Source organism: Eubalaena glacialis, chromosome X, assembly GCF_028564815.1.
Source record: "Eubalaena glacialis isolate mEubGla1 chromosome X, mEubGla1.1.hap2.+ XY, whole genome shotgun sequence".
Taxonomy (NCBI): Eukaryota; Metazoa; Chordata; class Mammalia; order Artiodactyla; family Balaenidae; genus Eubalaena; species Eubalaena glacialis.
Window position 1 is genome coordinate 109,265,110 of NC_083736.1, and position 14,423 is coordinate 109,279,532.

The window sequence follows — 14,423 nt, forward strand, 5'->3', positions numbered from 1 at the left end:
GTAAACTTTATTTACAAAAACAGGCGACCGGCCAGAGCGCCATACTTTGCCTACACGAATCTTTTTTTAAAATATTGCATTAAATATTATTTGTCTTGACTACCAAGTTTGGGAGGGGGGTGTTTGTCTGTTCTTTGGAGTCCCCTTAAATATCGCGCCTCACCCTTGTCCAGGCACGTCGTGACCTCCTGCTCCCTCCGCGCCCCCAGGCCTCCCCCAGGGTCCCGCGTCCGGGCCGGGTACTCTCTGGGGCCGCCCCTTCCTCGGGCCGGGTCAGGCGCTGCGGGCGAGCCGGGGCGACGCCGAGGGCGGCCGGTGCCCGACTCCACGGCTCCTCCCTCCGCGCGCTGAGCCATTCAGCGGCCCCGGCGCCCGCCCCCGACGCCGGCCGCCCGGGCGCCGGCCTCCCCTATATAAATCGGCCATTTGCGTCGCTCCGCCCCAGAGCCCCGGAGTCCAAGCCGGTTCCTCGCAGTTCCCGCAGTCGCCCGCCTCCTCTTTCCTTCCAACATGACAGATGCCGCCGTGTCCTTCGCCAAGGACTTCCTGGCAGGTGGAGTGGCCGCGGCCATCTCCAAGACCGCCGTAGCGCCCATCGAGCGGGTCAAGCTGCTGCTGCAGGTACGTCCCGGAATCCGAGAGCCCGATGAGGAAGTGGGGGGAGGGGGTCGCGCGGGAAGCGGTGCCCCAGGGCCTGGGGAGAGCGAATCCTCCGGACCAGTCCAGGGAAGTGGCAGCGTGGGAGCAGGGGTGGCCGCAGGGTCGGACCAAAAGGCAGACTTGAGGGAGATGCTTTAGTGACCTGAAGTTCAGGATCTAGGAAAGGGTCAGGGGCGGAGGGTCGGGGGAGGAAGCCCAGGGCCTGGGCATCCCGGAGGCAGCGAATTCGGATGGGACAGCCCGGGGGTGACTGGCTCCCGGGCCCGGAGGTCAAGGGCTAAGCCTGCAAGCCGGCACTGAAAAGAGGGACACCTGCCCTTACCGAAGACCTCAAGGTCGCGGCAAGGAGATAGCAGCCCCGTGGAGGCCGTGCGGCCGGTGGAGCTGCCTCGCAGCCGGCCGCCGCGCTCCGACCTAGCCGGGCCGGAAGCCGGCGCCGGGAAGCGCGTGTCCCTTCTGCGTCCTCCCCCGCGCAGCCGCCGGCGCGTCCCCGCGGCCTGGCGTCCTGCGCGGCGCGCTCTCCCGCTCCGGCTCTAGAGGGCGCGCCTGCACGGGCGTAGGGGTGGTGGCCCACGGGTCACCTCCAGGAGAGGAGGGGGGCCAGAGCGGGAGGGAAGCCGCTCCGGGGACCCTGAGGCGTAGGCCACGGTCACCAAGGTGACTGCGCCCGACGTGGGTCTCGCCCTGATGCTTCTGAACCTGGGTCTGAGGTAATGACTTTTCTCCCAGGCCTAAAGGTCACGGGTCCGCTTGAGGGTGCCTCCTCCCCACCCAAAGGGATGGAGGCTTAATGCTTCTAAGGGTGCAGATCACCTCTTCCACCTGTGACAGCGTCAGAGGTTTGCCGGGGGGGGGGGCGGGGGGGGGTGTCCAGCCTGTGTGACATAGAAGACTAGATTTGGGGAAAGCGGGAGCCAGCTAACCTTAAGGGTGTCCATTGAGATGATATATTCTCTTCCCTTTTCCCTCCTCCGTGGTTATAACTCTCCCTGTTGGCCTCCTCCTTGTCTGTCAGGTGCAGCATGCCAGCAAGCAAATCACTGCAGATAAGCAATACAAGGGCATCATAGACTGCGTGGTTCGTATCCCCAAGGAGCAGGGAGTCCTGTCCTTCTGGCGTGGTAACCTGGCCAATGTCATCAGATACTTCCCCACCCAGGCTCTCAACTTTGCCTTCAAAGATAAATACAAGCAGATCTTCCTGGGTGGTGTGGACAAGAGGACCCAGTTTTGGCGCTACTTCGCAGGGAATCTGGCATCAGGTGGTGCCGCCGGGGCCACATCGTTGTGTTTTGTGTACCCTCTTGACTTTGCCCGTACTCGTCTAGCAGCCGATGTGGGCAAAGCTGGAGCTGAAAGGGAATTCAGAGGCCTTGGTGACTGCCTGGTTAAGATCTACAAATCTGACGGGATTAAGGGCCTGTACCAAGGCTTTAACGTGTCTGTGCAGGGTATTATCATCTACCGAGCTGCCTACTTCGGTATCTATGACACTGCGAAGGGTAAGTTTGCTGTGTGCTTCAAAACTGTGTTCTCATGAGATCATTTATAAGATCGTCGTGCCATCCTAATTTGCCAGGAGCCAGAGATTTCTTTGTAATTGCTGAAGGAAGCCAAGGTCACCCAGTACAGCCCTTTGTGTACAGATGAGATGTTGGGGATGAGGGGACGTGGCAGACAACGAGTCAGGAGGACTCTGCTTTCTGGTAAAAGTATCTCTTTCCTATCCTCAGGAATGCTTCCAGATCCCAAGAATACGCATATCTTCATCAGCTGGATGATCGCACAGTCCGTCACAGCGGTGGCTGGGTTGACTTCCTATCCGTTTGACACAGTGCGTCGCCGCATGATGATGCAGTCAGGGCGCAAAGGAAGTAAGTTCCGCTTGAGCAGAAGATGAAGATGTGGGCATGGAGCATGGGCACAAACTAGCCATGCCTGTCTTCGAAAATGGCAATCTGTTGAGATCGCAGATGGGGTTGGTTGGTCTGTGTCTATTGCACAGTTGCCTTTGAGTGGGCCCTTTGGGTGCTTATGCCCAAGAGGCTTCCATGGTATTAGAGGTTAAGACCAGCGGGTAATCTACGTATCTCTGTTGTTCTCTAGTCACCAGATTAAGATTTCAGTATTGCCCACACTAATGTGTCAGTGTTGGATTTTTAAAAACTGACATTAGCTCTTAGAGGTGGGGCTCTGGTTTAGTCTAGTTAAACCTAAGGATTTTTCATCAGCCTCAGGTCACCAGCTCCTTGTCTTTGTCCTTTGCAGCGGATATCATGTACACAGGCACACTTGACTGCTGGAGGAAGATTGCTCGTGACGAAGGAGCCAAAGCCTTTTTCAAGGGCGCGTGGTCCAATGTCCTCAGAGGCATGGGTGGTGCTTTTGTGCTTGTCTTGTATGATGAAATCAAGAAGTTCACATAAGTTATTTCCTAGTTTTTCTTCTTCTGTGAACAGGCATGTTGTATTATATAACATATCTTGAGCATTCCTGACAGACTGTTGGCTGTCTATTTATCAGTGGCAACTATTTACTGGTTGAAAATGGGAAGCAATAATATTCACCTGACCAGTTTTCTCTTAAAGCCATTTCCATGACGATGATGGGACCCAATTATGTTTTTTATTTTAGTCACTCCTGATAAAATAACAAATTTGAAGAAATAAAAAATACCTGAAATATAATTTTGTTTGTGGTTTATTTTCATATAAAAGTACATTTTATAATTTAGTAAGTGCTGCGTTGAGTAAAATGCTACATGTTTAATAAATGCTATAGTATCTCCTGAGATGAAGAGCTTTCTTCTAAAACCAACCTTCAGCCATCCACTTAGCAAAGAATAGCTCAGTCGTGTGACCCATCAACATTCCCAATACATTAGCAAAGTGAAATTCAGACCCAAAGCATCCAAAAAACCATTGGTCCATTGCCTGCGGACAGTCATAGCTGATGAGCTTCCTCTAAAAAGTACTATGTACCCACCTTTCCTATCTTGTGGTTATTAATCAAGAAATATAAGCTGAATTGTTCACTTTAGAATGGTGGTTCTATGAATTTCACCTCATTTCAACAGAAGTATTGTAAAATATAAGGTGGTAACAGCTAGCAACTTTTGTCCAGTTGCCTTCCCTCATCTATCTTCACCTGTCTCAAGTCATTTTAATTTAATCCTGTTCAAAGCAGAGGATTAGAGCTGGCATAGTTACGCGGTGCTGAGATGGCAGTGCTGTTAAAGATTACGGAGAGTGCTGCCACGACCTCAAAACTCATTTTACAAAGAGGAAATGGAGCATCTGCATCTTGCCTAACAAACATGCAAATAAGCCTAGTCAATGGAGGACATTTGTTTTTTTTTTTGGATAAACCCTTACTTGGGATCCATGTGAGAGTGTGTTTGCAATTTCTGTAGCTCTTGATAAGGCCTCGGAAATCCAGTGGATCCTTACCTGTAACACGAGATTTGTGTGAAGAATAAAGCACCATGGCTGTCAAGCCACAACATTTCAAAGTAGAAAGTGATAGGATCGGTGGTCCACGTGCACAGGTAAAACATTCCTGAGGAACATCTCGCACACTGGCATGTTTAAGCGCCACTCACAGACGGGGTCTGCATCACAGGCATTGGTGCCCAGGGGATCGTAGAGTTTGTTATGTGCCCCCTGGCCAAGCACCTTAATTGTAGTATAGCTTAGTTGTTGAGAACTCTTCACAATGTATACATATCGAATCGTCAAGTTGTATACCTTAAATATATACAGTGGTTACATGTAAAAGGTGTGGTAATAAAGTTGTTAAAAAAAAAATCCAGGCATCAGGCCTGGATTCTGCCACTTACTCTGCTGTTGGGTAAGTTATTTAATTTCTCTAAGCCGCAGTTTTCCTCATCTATAAAATGAGAATAATGCCTGCCTCCGAGGATTGTTTCAAGGATTAAAGAATTTATGCAAAGCATCTACCATAGAACATACATACATAATAAACACTCTATAAATGGTAACTGTGATAATCATTAAGAGACAGTTAAGATTTCAGGGACTCCAGAATCGGAAGTACCTGGATTTGAATCCTGGCTCTGCTGCTTATTTAGCTGTATGGCCTTGGGCGAGTCACTTATCCTGGGTCTCAGTTTCCTCATCTGTAAAGTGGGGATTTAATAGTGCTAGCCATATTTCCTAGGGGTGTTGGGAGTGAGGGTTAAGTAACATAAAGCATGTAGAGCAATCAATATGGCGCCCGGCATCTAGTAAGCACTCTGATGTGAGTTTTTCATAATCAGACATCCATTTTGTTGAATGAAGATCTGCCCAAGCAGAGAACTACTTAAAAATGAATTCAAATCCACTTTTCTTTCTCTGCAACAGCCTACACATACTATTTTTTGCAGAATTTATATAAAATAAACCTCAGCTTAGGTCTTTTTCAGAGAATTTGTTCCTGAAAGGGGATAAGAGGCTCTCCACTTAGGGCTGCAAACCACAATACAAGAGAACCCAAGCCCCCTTTATGGTTATTACAATGGATGTGGACTCACTGAGCTGGCAGCTATTAAAATAAACCTAGGACCGAGCATTAATGATCAGAAAGAAAGAAGTGGTGCTTCCTACAATTGGGTGGCTGACAGATGAGGTGTTTTTTTTTTCTCTCTCTCTTTCTATTCTTGTTGTTCAATGATTTTTGAAATTTAATTTAAAGACAAAGTGGTTTTAATCTCTCCAAGCTGTGCAGGATAGTGCTATAGAATTCATTATGTCCATTATGCTCATGCGAACATTGATGGTACACAATCTTAGCAACCCCCTAATTTATGCCGTTGTTTTGTTACTATTCAAAGCCTAACAGCATCCGTGAAGCCTGATTCCAGGTGAGAGAGCCAGAATACAGGTCAGCTCGCACACAGCCGTGCTCCCCATTCCAGGGGCCACTCCGCTCAGTCACTGAAGGCAGTGTGCTCCGGGTGCTCCAACCGCTGCAGAAAGAAACCAGGGGTGTCTCCCCACAGGGGCAGTTGTCGTGGATGGTAAGTCATTTAAGCCATTATTTTTGTATTAAAAGAGATGCGGATATGTTAGAGAGTCTATTGCACAATTTGAATGTGTTTTAAAGCTGCAAAGAGAGTTCTTGTGTATAGAGGACCATTTCTGGCACTGCCCTCAGACCCCAGGGGGAAACCTTTCAGCCTTCTCTGCCATTATGGACACTTCAGTAGAAAAAATCTTAAAGTATCGCTGTACCGGATGCTAGATTTTCAAGCGTCCGTGTTCCTGTGGTAAATTTCATTTCTCCTGTGAAGTTCGTGAGCATAGTATTTCTAATTTGTTTTTTAGGTTTATCAACACAGTTAATATCTGTACATGGTCATCAAAGTTGAACAGTAAAGAAAAGATATAAAATGAAAAGCAAACATTTCCCTGTCCTCCCTCTCCCATCCCTAATCCCCCTCCTCAAAAGTAACCATTATGAACAGTTTCTTGTCTATCCATCCAAAAAAAAAAAAATGTAATGCATCTTGTTGTAAGAGTAGCTGATTTGTTTTTATCTGAATCATATTCTGACTGCTTGGATTCAAAATGGCATGATTCTTTTAGACCGGTGTCAGACTGTGGGCATGAGGACTCACAGACGCTGTCAGAGGCAGGAGGGTAGGGAAAGGGTAGCTTCTGGACCCTGAGCAAGGATTTCTAAGTGTGACCCTTTATTAAAACCTTAAAAGGAAGCCAGTACTTTCCTTTGCGCTTTTAGCTTTGGTCGCTGAGTGACCCGGGGGCAAGTCACTTTTCACATCACAACCTTAATTTCTCCTCTAAAGTCCTTCCAGTTTAGATGTTCTCTGGGTCCATCATTTTTACATAAAGCAGAATCTGTGAAAGGACTGGGATTAGGTGATTGAATCCTTCCCGAGAACATTTTAAAATATCTAACACAGTCGTAAGTGAATAGTCTCTGACTCAGAACAGTCATTTGCAGACTGTGTGGGAGGGTTGGCGTTGGCAAATAAAATTACGAATGTAAAGATTTACATTAATTTCGGGACCAAGAAGCTGAGCAACAAAATTACAGCTCAGAGTTTGTGTCAAAGGTGGTCTGATTTACCTCAAAATAATTAACTTCAGTCTTTTCAGAGCCTCATTTTATTATGTGTAATGTGCACTTCGGTATGCAGGTGGAGATTTATTGGAACAACAAATATTGGATGCTACAATTTCTGGACACACACAAAAATGCCTTGCGGTCCACTCAAAATGTTTGGAGAAGCTTTCCCATCATTTCAGCCATTATTTGCTTTAAGTGCAGGTGAACAAGTTCAGATGCATGGTGTTCTTCTTAGCCAAAGGCTTAAAAGAGCCTTCGGTATCCTGGCAACAAATATAAACAATGTTCAAGTGACAGACTGGGCAGTATTTTCACTGTTCCCTCTTCGGAGACACAACTGAGTGACATGAAAAGAGTATTAATCCATGGTTTTTCCATGACTGTCAGTCGAAGAGGGGTCTCATTTTGATGGTGAGCGTCCATCCTGGGATTTCATTTCCTTGTGTGACTTTTGTAACGCAGGGAGGAAATTTAGCACTGTTGAGATTTAAGGGAACTTGTGGGATCTAATCTCCCGACATGTTTCACTGTCTCTAATGTTTTCACTCCCACAGCAGAGATAGTTGTGGCCATAAAGACATAACCAGGGCAAAGTCTGTGCTAGACCACTCTTGACAGATCAACTTCTGAGGGCCTCGTGTTTGGGAGTGAAAAGGGAAAGTCTTCCATCTAAATGAGCTTCCAAGGCCCTGCTGGGCGAGGAGCAAATGTACTCTCTCATGGCAGAGAGAGACATGCCGCGAACCTAATGATGCTTCAGCCTCGGAGCCACCCCTTGCACGGGCCCCTTTCCAGCCCTGGGAGGCACCGTGGCAACATATTCATTTGGTCATCTGGTTTTGTAAAATGTTCAAAAGATATATTTGTGTTTTTTAAAAGAGGGCACCCAGATTATATATAATTATATAAACTGATATCCCCACAAAACCTGCATCTACTCCTGCTGGTGGAGCTGGAATAGATAAAGGAATCTGGAGGCAGCCCTGTACCTCAGGCACAGGCGTCACCCAGGTCTGGGACTTCCTTGTCACCTGGTCTCCCCACTGCTCCCCGTCTTCCCACTCAGGACTCGCTCATGAGACTCTTTTGGACTAGAGGTCTCATTTTCAAATACCAAACTTTCTCACTTGACAGCTGTGCAATTTTTAAAATTTTTTTTTTGGCCTTACCACTCAGCATGCAGGATCTTAGTTCCCCGACCAGGGATCGAACCCGTGCTCCCTACAGTGGAAGCACAGAGTCCTAACCACTGGACTTCCAGGGACTTCCCGACAGCTATCCAATTTTTACTTAACTGCTTCGTGCCTCAGTTTCCCCATCTGCCATTCGTGGATAACAACAGTACCTACCTCATAGGAATAGTGTGAAGATTAGCAAGGTTAGTATGTGTAAAGTGCTTAGAACAATGTGGGCACCTGCTTTACACAGTTTTGCTATTATTATGACTGTTATTGTTTTATTGGAATGCTTTAAATGATTTTTGTTTCATTCATGGGAGACTGATGTAATGGATTTATCCCTGACCTACAGATTTCTGAAACAGTCTCAAGAAAATGCCACATGTCCTATAGACAGTGAATCACACACACACACACACACACACACACGAACAAAGAAAAGGTTGTAAAGAAAGAAAAGGACACTTGGAGTGGACTGAATAGAAACGTGGTTATAGTGGTAATCCTGAACTCTAAGTTAGAGCACTTATTTTACAACACTGACTATTCAAGGGAGCAAAGGCCAAAAATAAATCCATCCTGCCTCATACCCAGACCCCACTGCCCTGCTGGCCCAGGGGCACTATGTGATCACCGGGGTTCCCTTTGCTCTTGTAGTATTTCAAGGAATCCATGAGGTCCCGGCCTGATTACCCAAGTCTATGATGTGACTCCCTAGGGAAAGAAGCTGCTGGGGAGAGGCAACACACCAAGACCTTTGGAAGCAAAAGATCTTCTTTCACTTTTGCAATTAAGTTCAGGAATCAGGAGTCCCTTTGTTACAAAAATTGAGCCTTGTAGTGGGCTTACCCTAGAAGTGAAGGTCAGGGGGTAAAAGTGCTTGCACTTCTGGGTAAAAGCATGCTGTTTGCCAATTAGGATTTAAAAGCTGGGAGTTTGGCCATTGAAATTATAATCCCACTTCAGCTCCATGTTTCTCTGTCTGTCTTGGGTCACATCACACCTCATCATGGGTTAGTGCCTCAGTTTGTCCACCAGGAAGATTGGGAATCAACTTTTCTTGTTTGGGTTACAATACCGTTTGGTTTCTTTTTTTTTAATTTTTATTGAAATGTAGTTGATTTACAATGTTGTGTTAGTTTCAGGTGTACAGTAAAGTGATTCAGTTATACACACACACACACATATATAAATTTTTTTACAGAATCAGATACAATATCATTTCTTAAGTCTTCTACCGAGGACTGTGGCCCTTTTCAGAATTTCTAGATCTAGACACATTGGATTGTTAAGCCTGCTTCTGCTGATTAAACAATCGATACAACCAAATACCATGATTTCTCTAAAACTACAGAATCAGGATCATAGCTAATTATTTTGACCTCCTATATGCCAATGTTGTGCTAAGCACTTTGCATGGATTAACTCTCCTGACCCTCTCAACAGCCCTGAGAGGTAGGTATTGTTATTAGCTCCATTTTACAGCTGATGAAACTGAGGCTTAAAGAGGTAAGGTAACGTACTCTGAGCTGTCCTTGACTTTCAAAGAGAACTTCAAGGCTATCCTGTCCAACTACTTATTTTCAGTCATAAAATATATTAAAATATGAAAGCTGGCTAGTTTCAACAATAGACAAAATCCATCTGATAAATATTCAATTAAATAGAAATTGTAATAACCAAAGCACTGTTTACAGAGTTCATTTTTAGAGTATGGGTTATTTACTATTCCAGCCAATTTAAGAATTATTGTTTAAGAATAATTACTTGAACCTAAAGCTACATTTGATTTTATTCAAGTTTCCCTAGCTTTTTCAGGACAGACCCTCCTTTTAAATTTATTTATTTTATTTATTTTATTTTTGGCTGCGTTGGGTCTTCGTTGCTGTGCACGGGCTTTCTCTAGTTGCGGCGAGTGGGGGCTACTCTTTGTGGGGTGTGCGGGCTTCTCTTGTTGCGGAGCACGGGCTCTAGGCGCGCAGGCTTCAGTAGTTGTGGCACGCGGGCTCAGTAGTTGTGGCACGCGGGCTCAGTAGTTGTGGCACACGGGCTCAGTAGTTGTGGCACATAGGCTCAGTGGTTGTGGCTCATGGGCTTAGTCGTTCCATGGCATGTGGGATCTTCCCAGACCAGGGCTCGAACCCGTGTCCCCTGCACTGGCAGGCGGATTCTTAACCACTGCACCACCAGGGAAGCCCCCAGACCCTCCTTTTAAAAGGAGGCGCTTAGCAAGGAACGCTGAGCCCCCTTCTAATGTTATTTGCCTGAGGCTGGGGTTATTGGGTTATTGGGCCATTGGGTAAGGCCCAACCCAACTAACACAACCACATGACCACGTGGTGTTTGGCGCCCCCTCACCTCTTGCCAGGGTTAGGGGTTGGGAGGGGCCGTCTCAGCAAAATGCTGACACCCGGGCGTTGGTCTGTTTTAGCTGATTGCACCAGCTATGGAGGGACAGTAACTTGTGCCTCTTGTCCTGCTACTTCCGCTCATGCTGCAAAGTCCCAAACCAAGCTGCTTGCCATTCCCTCACCAGGCATTCACGTTCATATTCCTAAGCTTTGCTGTACTATTATGTGGACTACAGAAAAACGCTCAACCTAACAGCTGTGAGTTATGTTTTATTCGGGGACCTTACTGAGGACTGCACCCGGGGAGACAGCCTCTCAGACAGCTCAGAGAGCTCTGAGGAACTGTTCCAAAGAGGCAAGGGAGGAGCCAGGATATATAGGAGTTTTTGCTGGAAAAAAAAGTGTGGTCGAACATCAAAAGATTACTGCTAATCACAAAAACATGCACCTCAAGTTAATGATTTTAGCGCTTTTCTATGTATGGGAAGATGCACGAATCTGGGCTCATTGAAATCATTCCTTAGATATGCATCTTAACTATCTATAGCCAGTATCCTGTTTTTCTCCTTCCTGAATTCCCCTCAGGGTGCGCCGTGTTGGGCTGGGGGTGCAGCTGCAGTGGCTTCTGGCCTGATGGCGGGCAACATTCTTTGTTTACTAGACTAGCAGGCGGTTTTGTCCGCAGTTACCCCCCCGCCCCCTGCCCCGGCCCACCTGCCCTTCCCTACCTCTCTGTCAAGGCACGGTCCTTCAGGACCCAGGTGCCATCACGCCTTTTTCTGCAAGCCTTCCCAGACTCCACTAGCCAGTGCTCGCTGCCCTTTCCTTTGAACTGCTAAAGTAGTCTACTTATGTCAGCTCCATGAGCCAAGGAATTTTGTCTGTTCAATTCATGGTTGTATCCCCAGTGCCTAGAACAGTGCCCGGCACCTAGTAGTTATTCAAGAAATTATTAAGCAAATGAATTATAATGTTTGTGTCATTGTATGATGACTAAGTATTTACTTGTCTGTCTCCATTAGGGGCTATGTCTTGTTCCTCTTTACATGCCTAACATGGAGCAGAGAACTTAACACAGAGCGGATGTGTGGTAAATGTCCATTGGAGGGAGAAATGAATGAGAGGATGAATGAATGAACATGTAAACTGTGCTCCCGCAGGAGTGAATATTGGCTGGATCCAGCATCTTGCTCCCTGGGAACGACTCTGCAGTAATAAATTGCACAGGGCCTTCTTGATTGGCATCTATTGTTTGCCCAGCTCCTGGGCTTAGAGGGAGGCTCTGGATATAGCAGGGGTTTGGAAATCACCGGGTTCCCATACTGCTGCTATATTGTCCATGCTAGAGCCAGGGTCTTAGAAACCCCCCTCCCCAAATCTGTGTGAAAAATAGGTGTGACTCCACAGCAAGTCCTCCTAGCAACCTGTGGACATATGCTGCCTATTCAATCACGAACCCCAAACACGGATCCCTCCATATAGTAAGTGCTTGATGGGTATCTGGTTGTGATGGTGACAATGCTGAACACTGACTGTCACACAAGATGACTCAGGCCACTCCAAGGGGAGAGGAATAGGCATGTTACTGGGGCACCTGAGGACGCTGCCATCAGAGCTGTACCGACTGCACACCCACGTGACTTATTAGGGCTGATTAGGCCAGACATACTCCTGTGCCTGGGCCTGATGTTCCCAGCCTCTAAGACAGACCCAGCCACAGAAAGCCGATGAGAACCCTAGAGTGAATGTGACCCTCTTCGATCTGCTCTGAAGGCAAGTGGGTTTGCTCTCTCTCTCGAAGGTGGGTGGGAAGCCCCCAGGGATTTGCTCTCTTATTGCTCACCCATTGTCATTTCTAGAGCTTTTTATTGTGGGCCAGACACCCTTCTAATTGTGTATGGATTCTCTCATTTAATCCTTTTAGCTGCTTTATGATGCAGGTGCTATGATTACCATTTTCCAGATGTGGATAACTGAGGCAAGCCATATGTATATATAGCACCTGCAGCTGAAAACCCTGAAAGCAGAGGCCCCCCACTTAAGAGAGGGCCAGGAAGCACTGCAGGATTATGTGGTTCCTGGAAAATGACCAGGGAGATCCGATGAAGGAGAGTGGTCTGCAGCATCAGGAGAGGCCTTGGTGTAGTGGTTAGAAGATGGCTCTGCCTCTTTCCAGCTGTGAGGCCAGGCGGTGGACAAGGTGCTAAGTTCTCAGTGCCTCAGCTTGCTCAGCTGTAAAATGGGGTCAAAAAGAGCACTGTAGTGCGGATTAAATGAGTCAGTACTTGCGAGGCGCATGGAACAGAGCTTGGCACAGAGTATGTGCTTAAGTGTTAAATGACGGCGGGGCTCTCTGGAGACCGCCAGCCTCGTCCCTTGAGGTGCTGGTTTTTTCAAGGGAAAGGTTGTAGGGGGCGCTCTCGGCATGTTAGCTACAATAGTCTTTGCTGCGGACGGGGAGTGGGGGAAGAGTAGCAGAGGGAGATGTCCCCTCCCGCCACGGGGGCGACTGAAGGCAACTACCTAGGAGAGAGGAGGGCCGGGCACACCCTGAGGGGAAAACGCGGCTGCTGTGGGCATGATGGCGACTGAAAGCCGCTGGAAGCGCAAGGCTGGATGAGAGATACAGGCTAGGAGACCCGCCGCGCAGCCGCCGCCGCCGATGGCGAACTCGCCTCGCAGGGCTCAGCCGCCTCCTCGCAGCTGCCTGCAGAGGGCGCGCTGCTTCTCTGCTCGGCCCGGCGCTGCTGCCCGGCGGCTGGTAGTGCGGCGCCCTAAACGCAGGCAGCTCTCCAACCATCTCGGGCCAGCCCACCTCCTTCAAGAAGCCTGCTCTGACCACTGCGACCACAGTCTTCCTCCCCTGATCCCCTAAAGCATCATCCGCGCTTGCATAATTTAGAACTCGGATATGTGCTGGCTGGTTCGCTGTGTCGGATGTATTGGGAAGTCTTGGCTTCACAACATATCATACCTTGTATTTCTCCCCCGCACCACACGCGGCCCCTGGCGCGCCGGTAGCCACATAGCGAGTGCCCAGCGAACACTTGACTTGCCTCTACGAGGTCCCGCTGTAATGACTCCCCAGGGAGACTCTCAGGGTCCCTGATGTCACAGAGCCCAGGGTTGGCAGAAGAGGCGCCTAGCGGGATGCCTGCATGGCCTCCCTTGACACCTGAGCCTTCACTAACCGGGTGGGACTGGTATAGCCCACCTCCAGAGGCAGTGCCTTGTGCAGAGGAAGCCTGTCTGCAGGGAAGCCCACGGATATGGAAACATTTGCCGAGCCCGGGCTTCAGTGCAGAGTCCTGTGCTGGGCACCCGGGACACAGATATAAACAGGGTCCTTGCCCTCATGGGAGGCAGCGTGGAAAAATGGAAACAAGAGATGGAGAGTCAGAAAATTCCCACATGCTAGCTGCGTGACCTTGGGCACATCGTGTTGCCTCTCTGAGCCTCAGTGTCTTCATAACGTATCTCTAAGAGGGTCTGGAGTGGGGTGGAGTAGGGGTGATCAACGTCTACTGTAGCCAGACCTATAATGTTTCCACTTTCATGAGGAGAATATATTTGTTTATTGAGTAATTTATATTACATTTTTAAGTCAAAAAAATTAAGTGGAAGTGGTAGCGTTTTGTGACAATCAAATGATAAAATATTTATGAAAGCTTTTTGTTAAATCGAAGAGGCTCCACAAAGGTTCATCACTTTTTCCACTGCTAAAAATACGTAGTAGGCACTCGGGTAAATGCTTCTTGAGGAGGATGAAAATGTTTCCCAGGTGATGAGGTGAACAGTTAACTCAAGGTTACAAGATCCATGCATAAACATGGAAGTTAAGGATACAAGAAGGTCTGGCATGTGCCAAGTGACTTGTCCAGACACTTGAGTTATCCAGATGGTAAGTGTCGAATGAATGACTCCAGAAATCACCGTGGGTAGATGGTCAGGGGAGGCTCCACCACGGGCACAAGTCTCGAGATCAGCCTTGAGGACTGGATTGGATTTTGGTAAAGAAACACAGGGAAGACCATCTAGACGGAGGAATGGCCTGAGTAAAGGTGCGAGGCAGGAAGGAATGAATGGTTGGAAACTGCAAGTGCCAGCGGGTAGTTTTTTGCTATCGTATCCACAGTCCTTG

At 47.9% G+C, this 14,423-nt stretch overlaps 1 protein-coding gene across 1 annotated transcript; it reads left to right on the forward strand.

The window, feature by feature from the left end:
- The first annotated feature begins 435 nt into the window (after nt 1-435).
- On the forward strand, nt 436-3,347 carry SLC25A5 (solute carrier family 25 member 5). Its single transcript, XM_061179353.1, has 4 exons — nt 436-621; nt 1,676-2,162; nt 2,394-2,534; nt 2,929-3,347. The coding sequence occupies exons 1-4, from the start codon at nt 511-513 to the stop codon at nt 3,084-3,086; spliced, it is 897 nt and encodes a 298-aa protein (XP_061035336.1). The 5' UTR covers nt 436-510; the 3' UTR covers nt 3,087-3,347.
- Nucleotides 3,348-14,423: the final 11,076 nt, after the last annotated feature.

Excerpts from the sequence above, each read along its gene's own strand:
- SLC25A5 (XM_061179353.1), top strand. The coding sequence starts at position 511 with ATGACAGATGCCGCCGTGTCCTTCGCCAAGGACTTCCTGGCAGGTGGA. Across the intron at positions 2,163-2,393 it reads TATCTATGACACTGCGAAGG|GAATGCTTCCAGATCCCAAG; the intron begins GTAAGTTTGCTG and ends TCCTATCCTCAG. Across the intron at positions 2,535-2,928 it reads GCAGTCAGGGCGCAAAGGAA|CGGATATCATGTACACAGGC; the intron begins GTAAGTTCCGCT and ends TGTCCTTTGCAG.